This window comes from Mycteria americana, chromosome 4 (assembly GCF_035582795.1).
Source record: "Mycteria americana isolate JAX WOST 10 ecotype Jacksonville Zoo and Gardens chromosome 4, USCA_MyAme_1.0, whole genome shotgun sequence".
NCBI lineage: Eukaryota > Metazoa > Chordata > Aves > Ciconiiformes > Ciconiidae > Mycteria > Mycteria americana.
This window is the reverse complement of record NC_134368.1, coordinates 3,190,025-3,208,640: the sequence shown is the minus strand read 5'-3', so window position 1 is coordinate 3,208,640 and position 18,616 is coordinate 3,190,025. Positions and strand designations below refer to the sequence as shown.

The 18,616-nt window shown below is 41.9% G+C and overlaps 1 protein-coding gene across 2 annotated transcripts in view; it reads left to right on the top strand.

The window, feature by feature from the left end:
* Positions 1–18,616, top strand: part of ATRN (attractin) — a 159,740-nt gene that overhangs the window by 36,160 nt on the left and 104,964 nt on the right. For both annotated transcript variants that reach the window (XM_075499466.1, XM_075499468.1), the window contains exons 3-7: positions 2,383–2,496; positions 12,692–12,820; positions 14,848–15,053; positions 16,896–17,064; positions 18,427–18,517. In XM_075499466.1, the coding sequence (XP_075355581.1) occupies positions 2,383–2,496; positions 12,692–12,820; positions 14,848–15,053; positions 16,896–17,064; positions 18,427–18,517 (709 nt within the window). The remainder of the gene's footprint in view (positions 1–2,382; positions 2,497–12,691; positions 12,821–14,847; positions 15,054–16,895; positions 17,065–18,426; positions 18,518–18,616) is intronic.

Sequence of the window (18,616 nt, the reverse complement as noted above, 5' to 3'; positions counted from 1 at the left end):
GTCCTTTTCCTGCTTCTGATTGTTTGTACCCTGCTGTCAGAGGATGGTGGTAAACAGAAAGGAGATAATCACACTGATTAAAACAGCTGAAATATGCACCCTTGTGAAAATAGCCCAAGCTCTCTGCCAAGTGTGAAATTCTCAGAGAGATCTGGACTTGGAAAACAGCATCTACAAAGCTGTTAAATTCTGCTGCGTGCCCTCACCTCGTTGCTAGCATACCGGTATGCGGAGGGCTTTTGAGGTTAGCAAGTAAAGGTACAATCCGAATGTGCAATTGAGGATGCGAGATAAATTCAGATGTAAAATAAGCCATGTGTTCTTTACTGTACTCATTTCCTTTTTGCACGTCCTGACTCTTCTTGGCTGGTGTCTGTGCTGTGTCCTCATCCCGGGGGTGTCCTTTTCATTTTTCCCCAGGAGCATGAGACGAGGCAGATGAGATCCAGCCAGCCTGCGGATCCCGTCTGAGGCAGAACCTGTAGCCATGTGCCTTGCGATTCTGCAAATGAGTGCTGTCTGTTAATGAGTTGTTAGCTGTAGCAAAGATAATCTTTTTCTTTTTGTTCTTGGTCTAAAGCTTTTATTGATTAAGTATTTCTTTCTGCTATACAGCTGTCAGACCGTTAAAATAGAAGCAAACCCCCTACAATTTCGTAGGCTGCTCAGTTTTGAAACGATGAGTACTCTTTGTGCCTTCTCTTTAAGCAAGACATTATCCTTGAGTTACACCTGCTGCTCTTTTTCCAAAGGCCTGGAGTAGATCATTGTGCCTATCAAAAAATAATTCTTTTGCAGAATAACTCCCTAAAGAATTCCTTTCTGTGGGAAGGAAGGACTCTATGGCAAGCTGACATTTTATTAATTTATTTGATTAGGATGAACAAGGATTTCATCTGAACCCAAGGCCAATGCTGTTGAAGAGATCCTAATCACTTGCATCTACCCTTTCAACAGCTACAGCTGTGGGCAGGAAAAAGCAGTGCTGCTATAGATTCACTCTCTTTTTATTTCAGGGTCCAAGCACAATCTTAGTGGTGTTTTCACCCTCCTTGAGCTGAGCCCTAAATTAGATATCTGCTGTGGTTTCTGTGTGATTTTCTTTAGGTGTATCTTTGCGTATTAGCCATGATACTAATGGTGTCTAAATGTACGTTACTTGGTTATGGCTTAGTGGGCATCTTTTGTGTATGGAGTGAAAGAAATGCTGCTGTGTTTTGGTGTGTGAACTACTGTTTCCATCCCCACATCAACTAAATAAAACCTTTTTCCTGCTGATACATCTTGGAAGATCAGGCCCCTTGATGCTCTTCTCCTGACTTAGTAAGTCAACAGAGTAGACTCTTCTTGACTGGTGGTGTTAACGTCAGGGTGTGTGGGGCCCACTGCATTCAGGTGGAAGGCAGCAAGTCTCTTCCAGGACTTCCAGCTTGTTCATTCTCAACTGGTCCCAGTATTTTTTGTGACGCATCTCCAGAAGTCAAGCAACCTGCTTAGCATTTGTAAGGAATGAGGGGCAGTGAGTGGTTGGTGCATCTTGACAGTCCAAGTAATAACCAAAGACCAACCTTTTGGCAAAAGGGCCTCCCATCCTGTAGAGGATGGGTCTTCTCTGCATTCTCTTGACCTGTTTTCTCCAGCTCCCAGAAGGTGGTGAGCAAGACTGAGAATTTCTTTAGTTAGTGTCCACTGAGGCATATTTCCAATTTCCAGTTTGGAGGGGCTTCCCTCAGGAGGGCCATCCTGCAGTATTGCACAAGTAATAAAGTCATAGAAGAAGGATTTCTGCCAGCATCTGGGCAAGTAAATAATCTCAGGCCATTGTAATCGTATCAATCTGCAGAAAATCCCTAGAACAAGAAAAATAGCTCTGGTTAGTTCTCTGGTGGCTGTGATTCTTCATAGAATCATTTAGGTTGAAAAAGACCTTTAAGATCATTGAGTCCAACGGTAAACCTAACACTGCCAAGTCCACCACTAAACCATGTCCCTAAGTGCCACATCTACATGTGAATGTATTGTCCATGTAGATTTTCCATGCTTACCCCTGCAAACCCCTGTCATTAGGAGAGTCAGTACTGGTAAAGAGCAGAGGGCTGGCAGTGCCTGCTCTTCAATTTCTGCCGTTGGTGGTGGGGAAAGGTTTAAGGACACAGTTTTTCTGACCATAAAGAAGCTGTTGCTTAATACCAGGGGAGTGTGCACACCAAAAAAGAAAGCCACAGAATGTTTGATGCATCTACAGTTACACTAAGTCCCTCAGTTTTAGCCTTGTTTAGAGAGGAGCTTCATGCCGGAGGAGTTTGTTGGAGGGACTTTGCCATGTGTGTCCAGTGGCTAATTTACAAATCTTTTCTTTATTACTACTTTTTTTTTTTACAGGCCAAACACAATCCTCAGGCTTCGATTCAATCACTTTGCCACAGAGTGCAGTTGGGACCACTTGTATGTGTATGATGGAGATTCAATTTACGCTCCCTTACTGGCAGCCTTTAGGTAAGTTCTCCTTGGTAAGACTCGAACTGTATGCATTGGTGTTTCTTTAACTTGGAGCCTGAATCAAATGTGGCTTCTAGCAGTATAAATATGTTCCAGTAATCTAAATATGTAATACTGCAAATACAGCACATATAGCAAGTGTCCTTTTGTGCAGTCATTGTCAGCATAAACAATTAAGGAGTTGTGTTTGCTTTTACAATGAACAAATCGTGTTAGTACACTGCAGCATGTAAGTATTATGTTTTCATTTCCAAATCCTGATTATTTGAGAGACAAAAAATTATTGTCATCTGGTTAAGCTTGAAATGATTTGGTATGCAGGCTCCTTCTGAAGTAGAAAACTGCCCCATTTATCAGGTTTGAACATAAGTTTAACTCGTAGTATGTCAGTGCTGACAGAAGGCAAAAGCCAATTGATCAACATTGCAGACATAGAGGTCTCATAGAACTATGTATATCCTAATGTACCTTAAACTTTAGATTTTTACTCCTTGGAACATATTCAGAAACAACAACGATGGGTCACACAACCTTGTAAAAACGTGTGTAAAAATATCTGTTCTTCTGATGGGTGACTGGTATTTGGCTCATCTCTCTGTGGTGAGAGACCAGTTTGTGGATGTTGGTTAACAGTCGACATTTCACGAAAAGACCTAAATATAACTTGTGCATTTATGTACTTTAGTCTTGCAGTGACAAGCACCACCTTATGTTTTCTATTCTTTTAGCTGAAGTTAGAAAAATAGTTCCAAGTTGTGTATGGAAAAATTAATGGTTCCCTTTGGACTCTGCTTGTTCCAAGTGGCTGATTAACTATTTCCAGAATTAACTTTCTGTTGTGCTTCCTTTCATTTGTGAAATGAAGTTCTAAAAATACTTCGTGTTTGTTCTGAAAAATCCTTGTAATGCCTGTGAGGGAAGATCAGCATAGGAACAAAAGGTTGATAAAAATTAAAACCACCATGTATTTTTTTTTTTTTTGGTCTTCAACTGAAAATGCAGAGTTGTTTCGTAGTGAAAGAATGCTTCCTGTAAACCTTCAGGCTAACCTGAGGTCAAAACAGGACACACGAATGAATTGTTAGGTTATTCTCACTGCATCTGAAGAAGAAACCTTCTCTCTTCTAAAAGCAGCCTTGAGGAGAAGGACTTGGGGCTGTTGGTTGGTGAGAAGCTCAACACGAGTCGGCAATGTGTGCTTGCAGCCCAGAAAGCCAACCATATCCTGGGCTGCATCCAAAGCAGCGTGGCCAGCAGGGCGAGGGAGGGGATTCTGACCCTCTGCTCCGCTCTGGTGAGACCCCCCCTGCAGTACTGCGTCCAGATCTGGGGTCCTCAGCACAGGAAAGACATGGACCTGTTGGAGCAGGTCCAGAGGAGGCCATGAAGATGGTTAGAGGGCTGGAACACCTCTGCTATGAAGAAAGGCTGAGAGAGTTGGGCTTGTTCAGCCTGGAGAAGAGAAGGCTGCGGGGAGACCTTAAAGGAGCCTTCCAGTATCTGAAGGGGCCTACAGAAAAGCTGGAGAGGGACTTTTTCAAGGGCACGTAGTGATAGGACAAGGGGCAATGGCTTTAAACTGCAAGAGGGGAGATGTAGATTAGTGACGAATTTCTTCCTTGTATCTATGAGGGTGGTGAGGCACTGGACCAGGTTGCCCAGAGAGGTGGTAGATGCCCCATCCCTGGAAGCGTTCAAGGCCAGGTTGGACGGGGCTCTGAGCAACCTGGTCTAGTGGAAGGTGTCCCTGCCCATGGCAGAGGGGTTGGACTAGATGATCTTTAAGGTCCCTTCCAACCCAAACCATTCTATGATTCTATAAAAAACCTGGAAGTGCAACCTGGAAGCACTGTCCTGGTATCAGGCACTGGATTGATATGCAGGAAGAGGAAAAAATGTCATCTTGAGTCATAGTCATTTTGCTCTAATAGAGCTAATTTGTAATACGCTGTCGAAAAGGTGAAATGATCATGATTTGTGCCTGCAGTTTCTTGTGTGTTTTCCAAAAATTAATAGGCTTTTTAAATTGAGGTTATAAGTAGTTCACAGCATTAACAATTATGGTTCAGACTTTAAAATCATCTGTAAATCACTAGGAAGTCTGTGCCTTAGGACAAGCAAGAGCGAGCTTAATACAATAACATTTCTGAGGTAGGAAAAAAATTCAATTATTTTTTTTAATTGCTTCTTTAGATGACGTTTGAATTTCATCTTCATTAGTAGTGAGCTGTGTTGTTCAGTAAACCAAATTCAGGAAATAGCAGATGCTTCTGATTTTGATGAAGTGCAAAAAAGCATCTGTTGAAAAATACATTTCTCTGTTACAAAAATAAATGCACTAGAATTTTTCAAGAGCAGTGTTCATATTTTATCTCTTTTCTTGGCTTATGTTAAATTTTAATATTAACCATAACCATATTTCACTCTTTGCTATTTTTACACCATGCCAGGGGATTTGCAACATTGAACTTTGTACAGTTGGACACTGTTTCAGAGTTTGTTGATAAACACTGTAAATGCCTCCCTCTTTAAAGCTCAGTTTTTGTTACCTCCCTGGCTTTCTACAGCAGTTGCCTGAGCCCTCACTTCCTTCACCGCTCTGATCTTGTTTTCTTGACCTTCTGATGCTCGCTTATGTTTGTTCACAATATGGTATTTACCCTGAATATAATCAGATGATCTTGGAAACCCCCAGCGCTGCACTATGGAGGAACTTTAAATTGGTTTTATCAATTTTTAACTGTGATAAATGTTTGCATTATGCAAACATTTACACAGTGCGAGTGTCTGCATAAACTATTTACTAAACTTCTCGTAGTCTGAGTGCCCCCAGGGCCGTGTGGTCCTGTACATTAAGCTTTTTTTCTATTAAGCAGGGTTAAAAATACCATTGCTGGTTTATATTTGTGATCATAGGCAACACGAGACTGTATAAATGTGCCGCTTCAAAAATGCTATAAAAGAATGTGGAGGAAACAGAAATCCAGCATGCTTGTCTGCACAGAATGAAGAAATCTGAAGCAGATAAACTACACTCATCATCTGTGAACTGTGTTGGTTGTGTTTTTAAACTTTACTCCACGTTAAACATTTACTGGAGCTGCTTTTGCACCTTTATTTTCATTTTGTGCTGGTCGGCGGGGGGTGTTTTCCTCTTCAAGAACAGTCGTTGTTTTGCAAGACCTTTGGCTGTGGCTCTGCACTTGGCGCTGGGGGTGAGAGTGCTCAGAAGTGCCCCCCGGTCGCTATCAGGTGCCAGATGGATGGTCATGGTGACAGATGGTGGCGGCTGCCCCACGCTCACTTGCTGAGCTGGCTGCTCCGCGGTGCCTCCACGTGAGCTCTCGTACCCTCAGCAAACAGGAGCGGCTCACCTTCCTTTCGTTACTTGCAGGTGAATACGGCACTTGGACACCCAAATCTGAGTCTAGGCACAGAACGTGGGGTGAGTTGGGTTGGAAGGGACCCTGATCTGATCCCTCACTCAAAGCAAGGCCAGCTTCAGAGTAGGATCAGGCCCTTGCTCAAGACCTTGTCCAGTCAAGTTGTGAATTTCTCTTAAGCATGGAGATCTCGTTGATCCTCTGGGCCAGTGGGCCAGCGTTTGACTACCCTCATGGTTAAAAAAAAAAATAAATTAAAAAAAAAAAATCTTACACTAATATCTAGTAGAACTTCCTTTGCTGCAGCTTGTGTCTGTTGCTTCATGTCCTTTTTCTGTGAATGTGTCTGGTGCTATCTCCCCTGTAATCTCTCCTCAGGTAGTCGAAGGCAGCAATTAGATTTCTCCCCATCTTCAGCCATCTCTCCTCCAGGCTAAACAAACCTCACTCCTTCCGCCTCTCGTACATCATAGGGTTGTCCCCCTTCTATTTTTTTCCTTCTATTCCTTCAATTCTTTGCCAGAAGTTGTAACCCACGTTGCTGCCGTGGGCACACGCAAAGGTGCTCTCTTGCTTCTCTGTTGTCCTCAGTGCCTTTCCTGAACTAACCTGCAAACCCTGCTTACCCCTCGCCATCGACTTGTCTTACATTGCTTAGAGCAAATGATCAGCTGATAACAGCAAGGGGGTTGCTAACGAGGATTAATTACACTGGGAAAGGTACAAACCATGTTGAGTTGGTACTAGTTGTGTTATGAGAGTATCCAGAGGAGCTAATCAACTTAGGCTTATAGGAAGAAGTGGTCCTTGCCTCTGGCACATACAGGCAGAGAATGAACTGCGGGCGTACGTGCTCTACGTAGAGGTTGCCCAGAGAGGTGGTAGGTGCCTCATCCCTGGAATCATTCAAGGCCAGGTTGGACGGGGCTCTGAGCAACCTGATCTGGTGGAAGATGTCCCTGCTTATGGCAGGGGGGTTGCACTAGATGACCTTTAAAGGTCCCTTCCAACCCAAACCATTCTGTGATTCTATGAAAGAAGACAAAGGGACTGTTTAATGCTGAAGTTCTATTGCTCTGCTTGCTTCAAAGCATGCGTTGGGTGACCTTCGCTCATGTGCGTAACCAGGTTTTTGCCCATCGATGTTCTCGCCCTCCTCTGATGGAGCTGGCACTCAGCACATAATCAACCATCACCTCCCAAATCAGTTTTTATTCTGTGTCCTGAGATAGGGGATATATTATATTACGACCCTGTGCTGGACTGTGTTGCAATACAGTCATCATGTGCACACTCGGTTCATGGAGCAGGCCAGTTGACTTTTTTGTTCTAGCAGCCTGTTGTCTAAATATTTATTATTTTGCTCCATTTGTTTTCTTTGGATCCAGGATAACTTGTAGAGTATTGATTTTAAAAAAGATAAAAATCAGTGTAAGGTGAGGAGCAAATGTATTTGGGATTTTGCTAGAAATGTACCTGCTGAATGATGTTCCCTTGCTTGTGTTTACTCATGAGCCTGCCAGTGAGCCAACTGACGCTTTGAATGCGTGAGAATCGATTAGTGAAAATGACTTTGTGGTAGAAAGTCAGATTTCTTAGAGAAATTCAAAATGCATTGTATCAAAATTGCTTTTTTTCACTAAACCTGTAATCCCCTCCAAAACCATCAAATCAATTTGACAAGATGGACAAAGAGAGTTTCTATTTTAGAGTTTTGAAAGGAAAAATCCTCTGAGTTAAATGGAGGCCTGTAACAGAAGTTCAGATCAGAAAGTTTCTTCAGTTCTTCACTTTCTCGGTTCTTTTCTCTTAAACTGTTTCTGATGGACTGAAGAGTAAGATGTTGATTTTTTTTTTTTCCCATTAATTCAAATATCCTGTACTGAACATCACAGGTATTAAACAGGCAACAGCCTTTAGGTTTTCAAAAAGGGAAAGGCATTTGCACCATGGCCAATAGCCTGGGCTGTCTCTCCAGGGCTAGATGCTAAAATCATTTTTTAACGTTTAAAGTTCTTCACTGTAATGGCAAAAAAGGTGTTATGCCTTGCTTTTCAGTCCACGTTCTCTTGAAATACGGCTTTTACAGCCACGCTTACAGAATCACAGAATCGTGTAGGTTGGAAAAGACCTTTGAGATCATCAAGTCCAACCGTAAACCTAACACTACCATGTCCACCACTACACCGTGTCCCTAAGCACCTCATCCAGACGTCTTTAATGATTAAAAAATTACTGAATGGCTCATCAGACACATCTTAATATGTTTATGGTTTGTCCTTGTTCTGCTGGCTCCGGCAAGAAGAGCAGCATGGAAGAACTGAAGAGGTTTTTGGGGCAAACCCCCTTGATCCGGGGGGTCTGTGGGCAGGCAGGCTTGCCCTGCGCTGCTGCTGCAGCAGCTGGGTCTGTCTCTAGTGCAACGAGGGAAGATGGTTCCAAGAATAATTATAGTTTGGGGTGTTGCCAGCTCTCAATAATGAGTCTTTTTTTTTTATTATTTTATAAGTGTCATTGTAATTGCTTTGTTTCCTTATAAGTCTGTGTTTGGGAGTCATCTTGCTGCACAAGAATCTTAGTTTTTCCTTTAAGAACATCAGTTTGAGATGTCTCCTTATTTTCACCCCTCCTTTTGTATTTTTTTGGCATTGTAGTCTCTTGTAATTTCTATTTTCGTTTTGTGGGGGTTTTTTTAGTTTATTTTTACCCTTGTGAGTGTGGCGATGTGCACAGACTGTTTTTTAATAAGGGAGAAATGGTGTCATTTTGTATACATCTGTGCCCAGATGGGTCAAAGTATTTAAAAATTAGGAGTAGAGGATGGTTTCTCATTGCATTTCGATAGATTGAGAATCTAATCTACTACCAATGTTTTGGTATCACCTGTATTCTCTCAATTCTCTGTGATCTGTGCTCTCTGTTTTCTCCCTTTCCTTTCGTGGCTCCCATCGTCTTCCTTTTTTGACTATTTTCTGCTCAGTGCGTCTTACGCTTTTGATCTCTGCCAGGCTGGCAGGTTGTGTCTCAGGAGAAAATGATGAATACTCCATCACCGTGACGCTTGCATAGCAAATCAAGGAAAAGTAATAGAGGAGATTCCCTTCGTTTTAAATAATTCCCATTTTTCTATGGTGCAGAGGAGAGAGGAAGGCAGGCGGCGTGCGCAGGGCGATAGAGAAGTCGACTCTCCTGGATGTTGTTTTTCACTCTGCCACTGACTCTACAAATCCAGTGCACAGAAAACAGAAATTGTTTCAGGGCAAAACAAGAGGTTTGCCTTTCAACACCGAAGAAATAGTGTCATTGGACAGCTTAGCTGAGTAGGAGTATTTGTTTGCTTTGGAGTAGTGATGATTGCAAAATGTTTTGAAACCTTATAAAGAGAAATAAGAAGAGGTACATTGTGAAATAGGCTAATCTTGGCCAGAGTCGAATCTCTGAGAGATTCTGGATTGTAATTTAACGGAAGTTTTGCATAATCCTTTATCATTCTGATTCTGCCTATTGCATTTTTTTTCATGGCAGATAATGTGAATTCTGTCTGTGCTGGTTTATTCAAAACGATGCTGTGCACACACTAATTTATTCACGGTTTTTGAGATTCGTCCTTTCAAGGATGTTCAACGTTACCGTTGTGTTGTGTTCTCTTCATGGCTTTCTCTGAATGAAATTACGGTCTATCTATTAAGTTTCATCAGGCTGTTTTAAATGTGCGTGGGTGGGATAATGCCCTCTTTCGTATCTTTACATACGAGTCATCAGAAAAAGATGGAAAGAAAGGAGCAAGCAGGAGACGTGGTGAGAGCATCTGCTACAGAGGTACCTGCCTTCTTCCCAAACAAATCCCAAATTGAGATTTCTAAGAGAAAACAAATAATTGTCCTGTGCTAGTCCTTTTATTAGGAAAGGTTATTGGGGGGGATTTTGTCTTCGCTCACTATTCACTCTGTACTTTGCCGTTGTTCTCCCCGCTCCAGGGCTTTCCAGTTAGATTGCCCTGTAATATCAGTGGTAAGTGCTGCAAGAATAAGACTGAAGAAGAATAAATCAGAACAAAGGAATTTTCTCTTGTCTCTGAGCTGTAGTTTGCCCTACTCTGAATTATATTTAGAGTCTGTTTTCCTGCGGCAGAGACGTACCGTCCTACAGTTTGCATTACAAAGGAAAACTATGAACCGAATAGCAAGGAGAAGTTTATTAGAATTTTTGTTCTTTGATGTTTTGGGAGATGGTCTTTTGGGAGAGATCATCTTCAGATCAGAAGTCTCAAATTTTAGACTGAAACAGGCACCTGTTACACACGGAGAAAAAGGCAGTGAATTTTGCCTTTTAATCCCGTATCCTTGAGATCTGAAAGAAGAAAAAATAACTGGCTTTCTCACAAGGAAATTCTTATTGAGCTGCATATTTGCAAATGTGCTGGAATTGTTTAGCCAAAACATGGGATCGTGTTACTGCGTTTTTACAGCATGTTGGTAAAATGAAGGATATCTTTTTGTCCACGATAAGACTTGTTATGCAGGAAGAGCTGTTGTGCAGTTTTCACATTTAGCCCGCCGTAGGTAACACGTTCATCTGTTACCCTTGGTGCAAACACCCCCAACAGCTATAGCAAAAGCTTTTGGAAAGGATCGCTGGGGGTGTGTGTTATTCTTCGAGCACACCATTGTATTGTATCGCGGGGACAGAAAAATTTGGGTCACAAAAAAGTGCTTTACAGGCGATGTGAATGGGTTGCTGTGGATAGCTGTGAGTGTTTTCCTTGGGTGTAGAAACTCATTTACCCTGGCCTAGGGAACTGTCTTCAAATGCCTTTGCTTTCTGTTCTGAACAGATCTGAAAAGAGGAAAAGTAAGTTCTTTTCAGGGGGAAAAATTCTTTTCATCGTTGCTTTGTAGTCGATGGTGCCCTTGGATATTCAGAAGTCGCAGGGCACGAAACCAGGCTCGGCTGCTTTCCCAGGAGAGCTACCGCCTCCGGAGCGGCCGGAGCTGCCTTGGGTTCTCTGCCCGACATGCTCCGCTCTGGGGTTTGGAGTCTCTGCTTGTCAAAAAGCTTTGACTCAGCCTTTGAAAATAGGACTGAAGCTGGGGGAAAGATGGTTCTCTACAAGAAAATAACAGCTGACTAGGAATAGGTGGTGGTAGACAATGCGCTTTGCTTAGATAAAGGCTTTCAAAAAAATAAATTCAATAGACTTCAAATTTATGCTTCCTCTTAGGTCTTTTGTGTGAGGGAGGAATTGACTTCTTTGTTTTGTTGGTGTCAGGCTTCTGTTAAAAGAAGAATAAACATTCCCTTTCAGATACAAACTATTTTGTGCAATAAGGAAATAGGCAGTAGTTGCTCCTTTCAAGATACGTTTAGTCTCCTTTCCAGCTTACTCCAGGTATTTTGGCAGGTGATTATATAAATCTCTACTGTGTCCAATCTCGAATACTGTAAGTAGCCTTGCCCACCGTCCTCCCTTCTCTCCACCACCCCTGGAAAACGAAAAGGCTGGGGGATCTAGCAGAATCTGGAAGGGTGTAGAGAAACAGCCAGAGGCGACCAGAAGTGTTGAAGCAATGAAGGAGGTGGGAATAGCGAGCGTGACAGCCGTGTAGGACAGAAAAGACAACAAACGTGGATGCGATGAGTCGGATGGAACTTTAGGAAAGAGTGGATGGCAGGAAGATGGTGAGTAAGGGTGACTGTACTTATTTCTCAGAGAGGAAAAGCCCAAGAGGCATCGGTGGATGATCAGGCAGCAGATGTAAGGCAAGCGTAGGAAGTCCTTTTTCTACCATTGCAGAGTTAAATTGTCGACCTCCCTGCTGCAGATTTTCCAGGTGTAAAGGGTATAAATGATTCAGAAAGGAAGTAGGTAGAAGCATGGATGAATGGTTTATTTAAGCGTGCTGTTCTCCAGGTCACAGCACCTGAACTGTGGGTTTCTGGAAGCTGGATCACGCATCGCCAAAATGCTCCGTACTTGCTGTATTTGTCACAGTCTTTCCCAAGCAATTTGCTGTAGCCCATAGTCAGGAGGAAATACGGGGCTCCGCAGACCTTTACTTTGGCTCGGTACAGCAGGTTTTATGCTTTTGGGACCCACTCATTTCTGTTTTCAAAAGTGCCACCTTGTTTTACGAATGGGTCCTGGTTAAATCATGGCAGAATAATAAGGGAGGGAAAGTAGGTTTTTGGTAAGAATAACTGGAATTCTAGACAGCTTCAGGTTTACTCAGGTTAAACACTTTTAATATACATTTATCTTTCAGAAGATCCAAGTTGATTACTTCAGGGTTTTCTATTTGCTTTCCTTCCTGCAGCCATTCCTTCTTGTAGATCAAAGTCGTGCATGTTGAGGGCAGCAGTAATGCTGCTCTTGATAGCCTCAATATCCTGATTTGTCTGCACTCCTTGGTCAGTAACATGGTCACTGAATTGCAGATAATTAAGCCAAGCAAGAGGGCTTAATGAACTGGTCCCTGAAAAATGCCGTTTTATCTTTCTGAGAGGGTCTTGAGGGTTCTTATGCCTTTGAGAATGAGGTGGTTTTGAGGGTTGGTTGAGTATCCATACTCACAACGTTGAGACGTTTTCTTTTGCATATTTAAGGAGTTCTGTTGAAGAAGAACAATCTGATAACACTGCGCTATGAAAATGATCATTACGCAAATTCTTTATGCTTCAAATAGATGCAAATAAATACCTTGAGTTTCAATCGTTTTATTAATACTGATGCATTTACTGTTGTTGCTTTGCTCCCTTTTATTTCACTGCTAACATTGGTGTTTTGTTTTTTTTTTTTTTTTCTTTTCCAGTGGTCTTATTGTTCCTGAGAAAGATAGCAATGAAACAGTACCAGAAGTTGTAGCTACTTCTGGATATGCTCTTCTGCATTTCTTCAGTGATGCTGCCTATAATCTAACAGGGTTTAACATCACATATAAGTAAGTAGTACCACTCCGAAGTGATGTTGCAGGTGGAGCAAAAGGAGGTTTCCTCTTTTCTCAATTTTCTCTTGAAATAAACAACTGCCATTGAAGCATGTAATTATGAGTAGATACTTGAATTTAGATTTTTATCTTTATTATACCCTTGCAACAGCTAATAACTGTAATGTGCTCAGCATTAGCTTCAGTTGTCAATTGTAAGCGTGGGCAAATGGTTGCTCAACAAGACATCATGTTATTTATTTTATGTTATTAGATTTATTTGATCATATTCAGTCAACCAGAATTGATGTATTTTGTGCATGTGGGTGCTCTTGTGCATTCTGCAGAGATAGTTCTGCACAAACATGCTTTTGCATAAGCAGACACATTTCATTTGGGACACTGGACTGTACCTGCTGTTGAGGATCCTCAAGCAGTTTTCTTTGGGATGCTCTTTCTTGTTCAGTCCTTGGATCGAATTGCTTAATCTGGCTCCTTTTTAGTCTGGAATGGTTTCATTACGTTCTTTGGTTCATATTTTAAATATTATGGGTGGGTGATTCCTGTTTGCTAACATATATTTAGTCCTCATTGGTAAGCTTTTTCAAAATAATTCTAAGGTACTCCCTCATTCATCGGCTGCTTTTAGAAAGGTTTTGTTTTGAAGTAAACTATCTCAGTGTGGACATACTAGCAGAGATGGAATTTCTTGCTTCTGGTGGGGACCATGGGCTTTGAATTTTTTTTGCTCCTACAGATACAAATTATGTTTGTGCTGCACTGGGAGATCTTAATTTGGGTGTAACTTGCGGAAGTTCTCACCTCTCCTTCAAAAAAATCAGCTGCAAAATCCTTGGTCATAACTGACTTTTTGCAAAACTGAAAGTTTTCCTTAAAATGATGTGCTTAGTTTTTGAATACTAGTCTTGGTGCTTTCATCCTTATTAAGCACTTAAATATACAGTGGATTCTTTGAAAAATGTGGGGCATCCAGCACCCCTTGAAAGCTCCAGAAGAAAATAAGGAGCCTTTGCAAAGTTACTTGAAACATAGACCCTGAAGCAGGTAGCATTTTGAAAGTCTGGCTGATACCATAAACCGGGACACCATCTACCGCCCGCCGTCGGTAATGCGCTATTGCAATCCAACAAAGAATAACCTGCCTTTTTAAAGTTCCTTTCAGGTATTTTAATATTTCTTTAACTCTTCACTTTCTCGATCATTTCAAACAATTTTCAAGGACTGTTTTGTGTTTTGTTTCTTCTGTGTGTTCTGGTCGTTAGGTTTCCTCCTAACGTTTTTGCAGAGAGTAGATAAAAGAGTATATTTATTTCTTTTCAGTTTAACAGTCTTTATAGTTACTACTGGACATAAGTACTCAACAAACACTTGTGAAATTATGATCTTGGAGCCAGTGACTCCACCTGTTGCATGCAAGTGAGAATATTGTGGGTAGTAATCCCCATCTGTAAGTAACACTGGTTAATACACCGGCAAAAACTGGAATTTGGAAATGAATAGGGTCTCTGAATTTGGATCTTCACCAAGGATGTATCTGGTTTTGCCTCAGCTACGTTGCAGATATGAAATCAGAAATGATTCAAAACAGGCACGTCTTTGGCTGGGGATTCATCTCAAGTGTGTTCCCTTGGTAAGCAGATCCCAGAATAGCACTTAATTGTGAGCACTTTAAGTATAAATTGCACAGACACCACAAAAGCCTTAAGGGCTGACTAAATTCTTCACTTACTGTTGGGCGTTTTAAGGCAATTCATTTGCATTACAAATGGCTAAAAATCCTATTGATAATTTTTCGGAGGAGTCGTAAGTTTAACTCATTAAGTGAGGCAGCTCTGTAGATGATGGACAACAAATCTCTGTAGGTCCATCACATCAGGTTCTAGATGAGCAGCTCTCGTTGGTTCGCATGTTAAACAGTTGTATTAACTTTTGTTCAACATCACTCTTGTGTTCGTTAATAAGAGGTACGGCTTGGGAGTCTGTTTCATTACTGACAAACTTTCTTTCCCTGTTGTTCGCAGTTTCAATATGTGTCCCAATAATTGCTCCGGCCGAGGAGAGTGCAAGCTCAATAACAGCACCAATGCTCTTGAATGTGAATGTGCCAAATACTGGAAGGGAGAAGCTTGTGATATTCCCTACTGCACAGATGATTGTGGGGCTCCCGAGAGAGGGCATTGCAACTTTAATGATACTAAGGCATGTTTGTGCTCTGCAGGCTGGCAAGGTAAGTCTCCTGATTCATACGGAGAAGCTCTTGGATGCGTTTTCTATGTATGGCTCTTGCAGTTTTACTGGGAGTATGTGAGAATGTTCTGCTTGACAGGTATTAGCATTTTGACTAGGAGCAGAGTATCTAGCTTTTTATATCAAAAGATCATACTTCCTTTGTAACAAATGCTTTTAAAAGCAACCACGCTACCATACAAAACAGTACCAACTGCAGGCACCAGATAAAAACTTTAAACCTCGTTCCTGTGCACCTAAAGCAAATTTGAGCCTGGTGGCAGTAGTTAACCTGTTTGAACGCACAAAATGCCTTGTTCTCACGGCCACCTATGCTCGTCAGCCACGTCAGTCAACAGTTTGGACCAAACATACGTGTTTCCTTTGCAAAGAGACACTGATGTGGAAGAATTAGTCTTATATGAAATGCAACCACTCCGGCACAACTGCACCACTCAGTTACGCTGCAAAACCAGACGGTGTGTTAGGCACTGTGGAAAGAATCCAGGTTAGCAAAATGAGCATCCGAAGGAGAAGGCACCCAGTACTGAGCTTAGCACGTCTGCCTCTCAGGTATAAAACCAGCCACAGGTAATATACTTCAGGGCTGGAAGACCACATCCCCTTATGCAGTGCAGTGCTTCCTGATGCTTTTCTGGAGTCTGGTTGTGCACTGACAGCAAAGGTGGGCTTATATTTGCTCAGTTTTTAGCCTACCCCTCTTTTTTACCTGTCTTTCATTTCTGTAGCAGGTTAGTGTGTCGGGGGGGGGGGGGGAACCCAAACCAAAAGAACCCACCAAAAAAACCCCCAAAGCCCCAGAACAAACCATAGCAGAATGAGATGCAAGCTGCTCTCCCCTTTCTTATTTTGAAGCTTTTTTTACATCTGAAAATGGTCAGTCTACCTCAGAAACCAGGAGTTTTTCAAGGGTGATAAACCAGATTCCAGTCTGCTTTCCTGAACTGGAGATTATTGCTGGTAGAAACTTGGCAAGAACGAGCAGATGCTGTCTCTTACAGTCAAGACCATAACGCTGTTACACAGTGATTCACCTTCATGACTGCCTAAAGGCTGTCCTCATAAACCTATTCCCTTTTCAAGGCTTGAGCCTCTTCAGCAGGTTCTGTGCTGTCTGTTGTCTCGTAACCCTATGCATGTGGATGGCTGTCACTGAGAAGGAGAGAGCATCCACGCGGCTCTTTACTTTGCTGACACCTTGCCACTTGCTGCTCCTCCTCTGCCACGCCACGGGGAACTGTGAAGGGAAGCCTGGCAGTGGAAAAGTCGCTTTAAGAATAGCAGAAATATAGGAAAAAAAGAAGAAGCAATACACAACAATGTATTGCTAAGAAGGAGGGGAATGAAAAGTGGGTAAGATAGCCGTAGAACCTTGGTTTTTTGTAGCATGCTGCTGAGCAGGTGTCCAGAAGCTTTTGCAGGTTGTGTTGGGGCTTCTGTGGGCACGTGGTAGCTCGATAAGTGGTGGAAGATACCCTCTTAGTGTGGGGAGTGGGAAGGGGTCTGCACCGTGCCCCCCTATAATCACAGCAGGGGAGAACGGAGCAGAGTGTCTGCTTTGCTGCATCACTCGTTCATCTAGTCTGGAACTGCTTTTTAGTTCTGAAAACAATTTTAAATTTGAAGTATGTGGTTACGGTTGGGAGATCGCACACCAAGTCCATCACAGATTGCTGGTGTGGGCAAGGAAACGAGGATCACAGCTTTCACCTGTTACCTGCCCATGCACCATCTTTGTCACCCGTGGTGCAGGATATTGACCTCTAGCTGAAATACAGGCTTTGGAAAAAATCAACTTAATTTTTAAACCTTATTTTACCAGGTCCTGGCTGTTCAGTTCCTGTTCCTGCGAACCAGTCGTTTTGGACCCGGGATGAATACTCTCTTCCAAAACTTCCTAGAGCATCTCACAAAGCCATAATCCATGACAATAAAATGTGGATTGTTGGAGGCTATGTCTTCAATCATTCTGACTCTCAGAAGGTTTTAGCGTGAGTATAAACCTAGATAATAAAGTCTAAGTAGAGGAACTTAGATTTGAGAATTATTTTTAGAAAATGCCATCCGACATGCTGTGCTTTGGCCTATGCTCCATCTCCAGGGGAAAACAGCAGTAATAAAAACTTGGACTCACGTTGGAGATGTGGGAAAATGCTGCTAAGGGGTGCTGGTTTTGGAAAAGAAAAAAATTCTGATGTTCAGTGAATTTTTGATTCATCTGCTTCTGACAGCATTTAACTATTCACTATATATTTCTAGGCTGGCTTCTAAATTACATCTGGCCTCGTATTCAAAGAGGGTAGTTTTGCTTCAGTGTTATTAGCCCTTCCTTATTTTATATCTGTGTGACTTTAGAGTGTTTGGCTCCTTAATTAATACATACTGATTACTGTGCATGTTTATGCATAGTGGATGTGATACCAAACAGGGAGTGGCATTTAGGATGATGGCATTTATGCAATTAGTTGAGGAGATTTAACAGTAACTAAGATATCAAATAATAATTGTGTACCTCACAGAAATCCCTCGTAAAAAGCATTTCTGGCTTCCTCTTGAGCTTGATAGTATTTGGGCAGATCTAGGCAAAAACTGGATTTTTTCCTAGGGATACCTACATACCTCGCTTTCACGGACCTAAGTGAGAGCTGTGTGTTCTGCCCTCATGTCCAGAGGTAATAGTTCTTTTAGGGGACGTTAAGGAAGAGCTGAAAATGCACACTTCGTTGTAGAATAGTTGCTGATTATTTCCACAATTTACTCTTTCAAAGTCATGCCTCATTTTTCGACAGATACTCAGTGGCTTCATTGAACACTTTTTCAGAGTTGATTTTACCTTATAAGGCTCTAAGCCTGGCGAGTATAGTTCATTCTTTTATCTAAAAATGCCATTTTCAGGGCAAAGGGTTTATCTTGTTTCAAGTTCACAGAAAAAATACGCTTGAATGGCAAAGACATAATTTAAAAATGCCTTTTAAACACTGGCAGGTTTTTTTTTTTTTTTTAATCAAGTAGTTGGAGCTTATCTGAGCTTAGCGTAAAGTTTTTCTGCTCTTTTGGGCGGATCACGTGGTGTAAGTTGTCATAGCTTAATAGACGACACATTAGCTCTTGGTTTTGCATGGGAAACAAAACCTAGGGTAAAGCAAATCAATACGTGGCCGTTAAGTAACAGAGCAGGCTTGACGGGATTTTGTAATCCATAAGTAGTCTGTGCTTTGTGCATGCTGAAATCTTGGTATCTAGGGCTTTTGTTAAATAAAATAATTTCCCACAAATCCTGGAAAGGACGAGCAATAATTTTCTCAACTTTAATACCTACCTCTTGGAAAATTAATTCAATTTTTATCACACAGGTATGATCTTATTTCTGAAGAGTGGCTTCCACTGGACAACACTGTGAACTCAGTAGAGATGAGATACGGTCATTCGTTGGCATTACATAAGGTAAGTTCAGTGCTGCAGACTCACCTCCTGGCTCGTTTCTCCTTCTTCTCCCCCTACGCCCACCCTTTTCCACAGATCAGTCTTGCTTTGGGAGAAGCA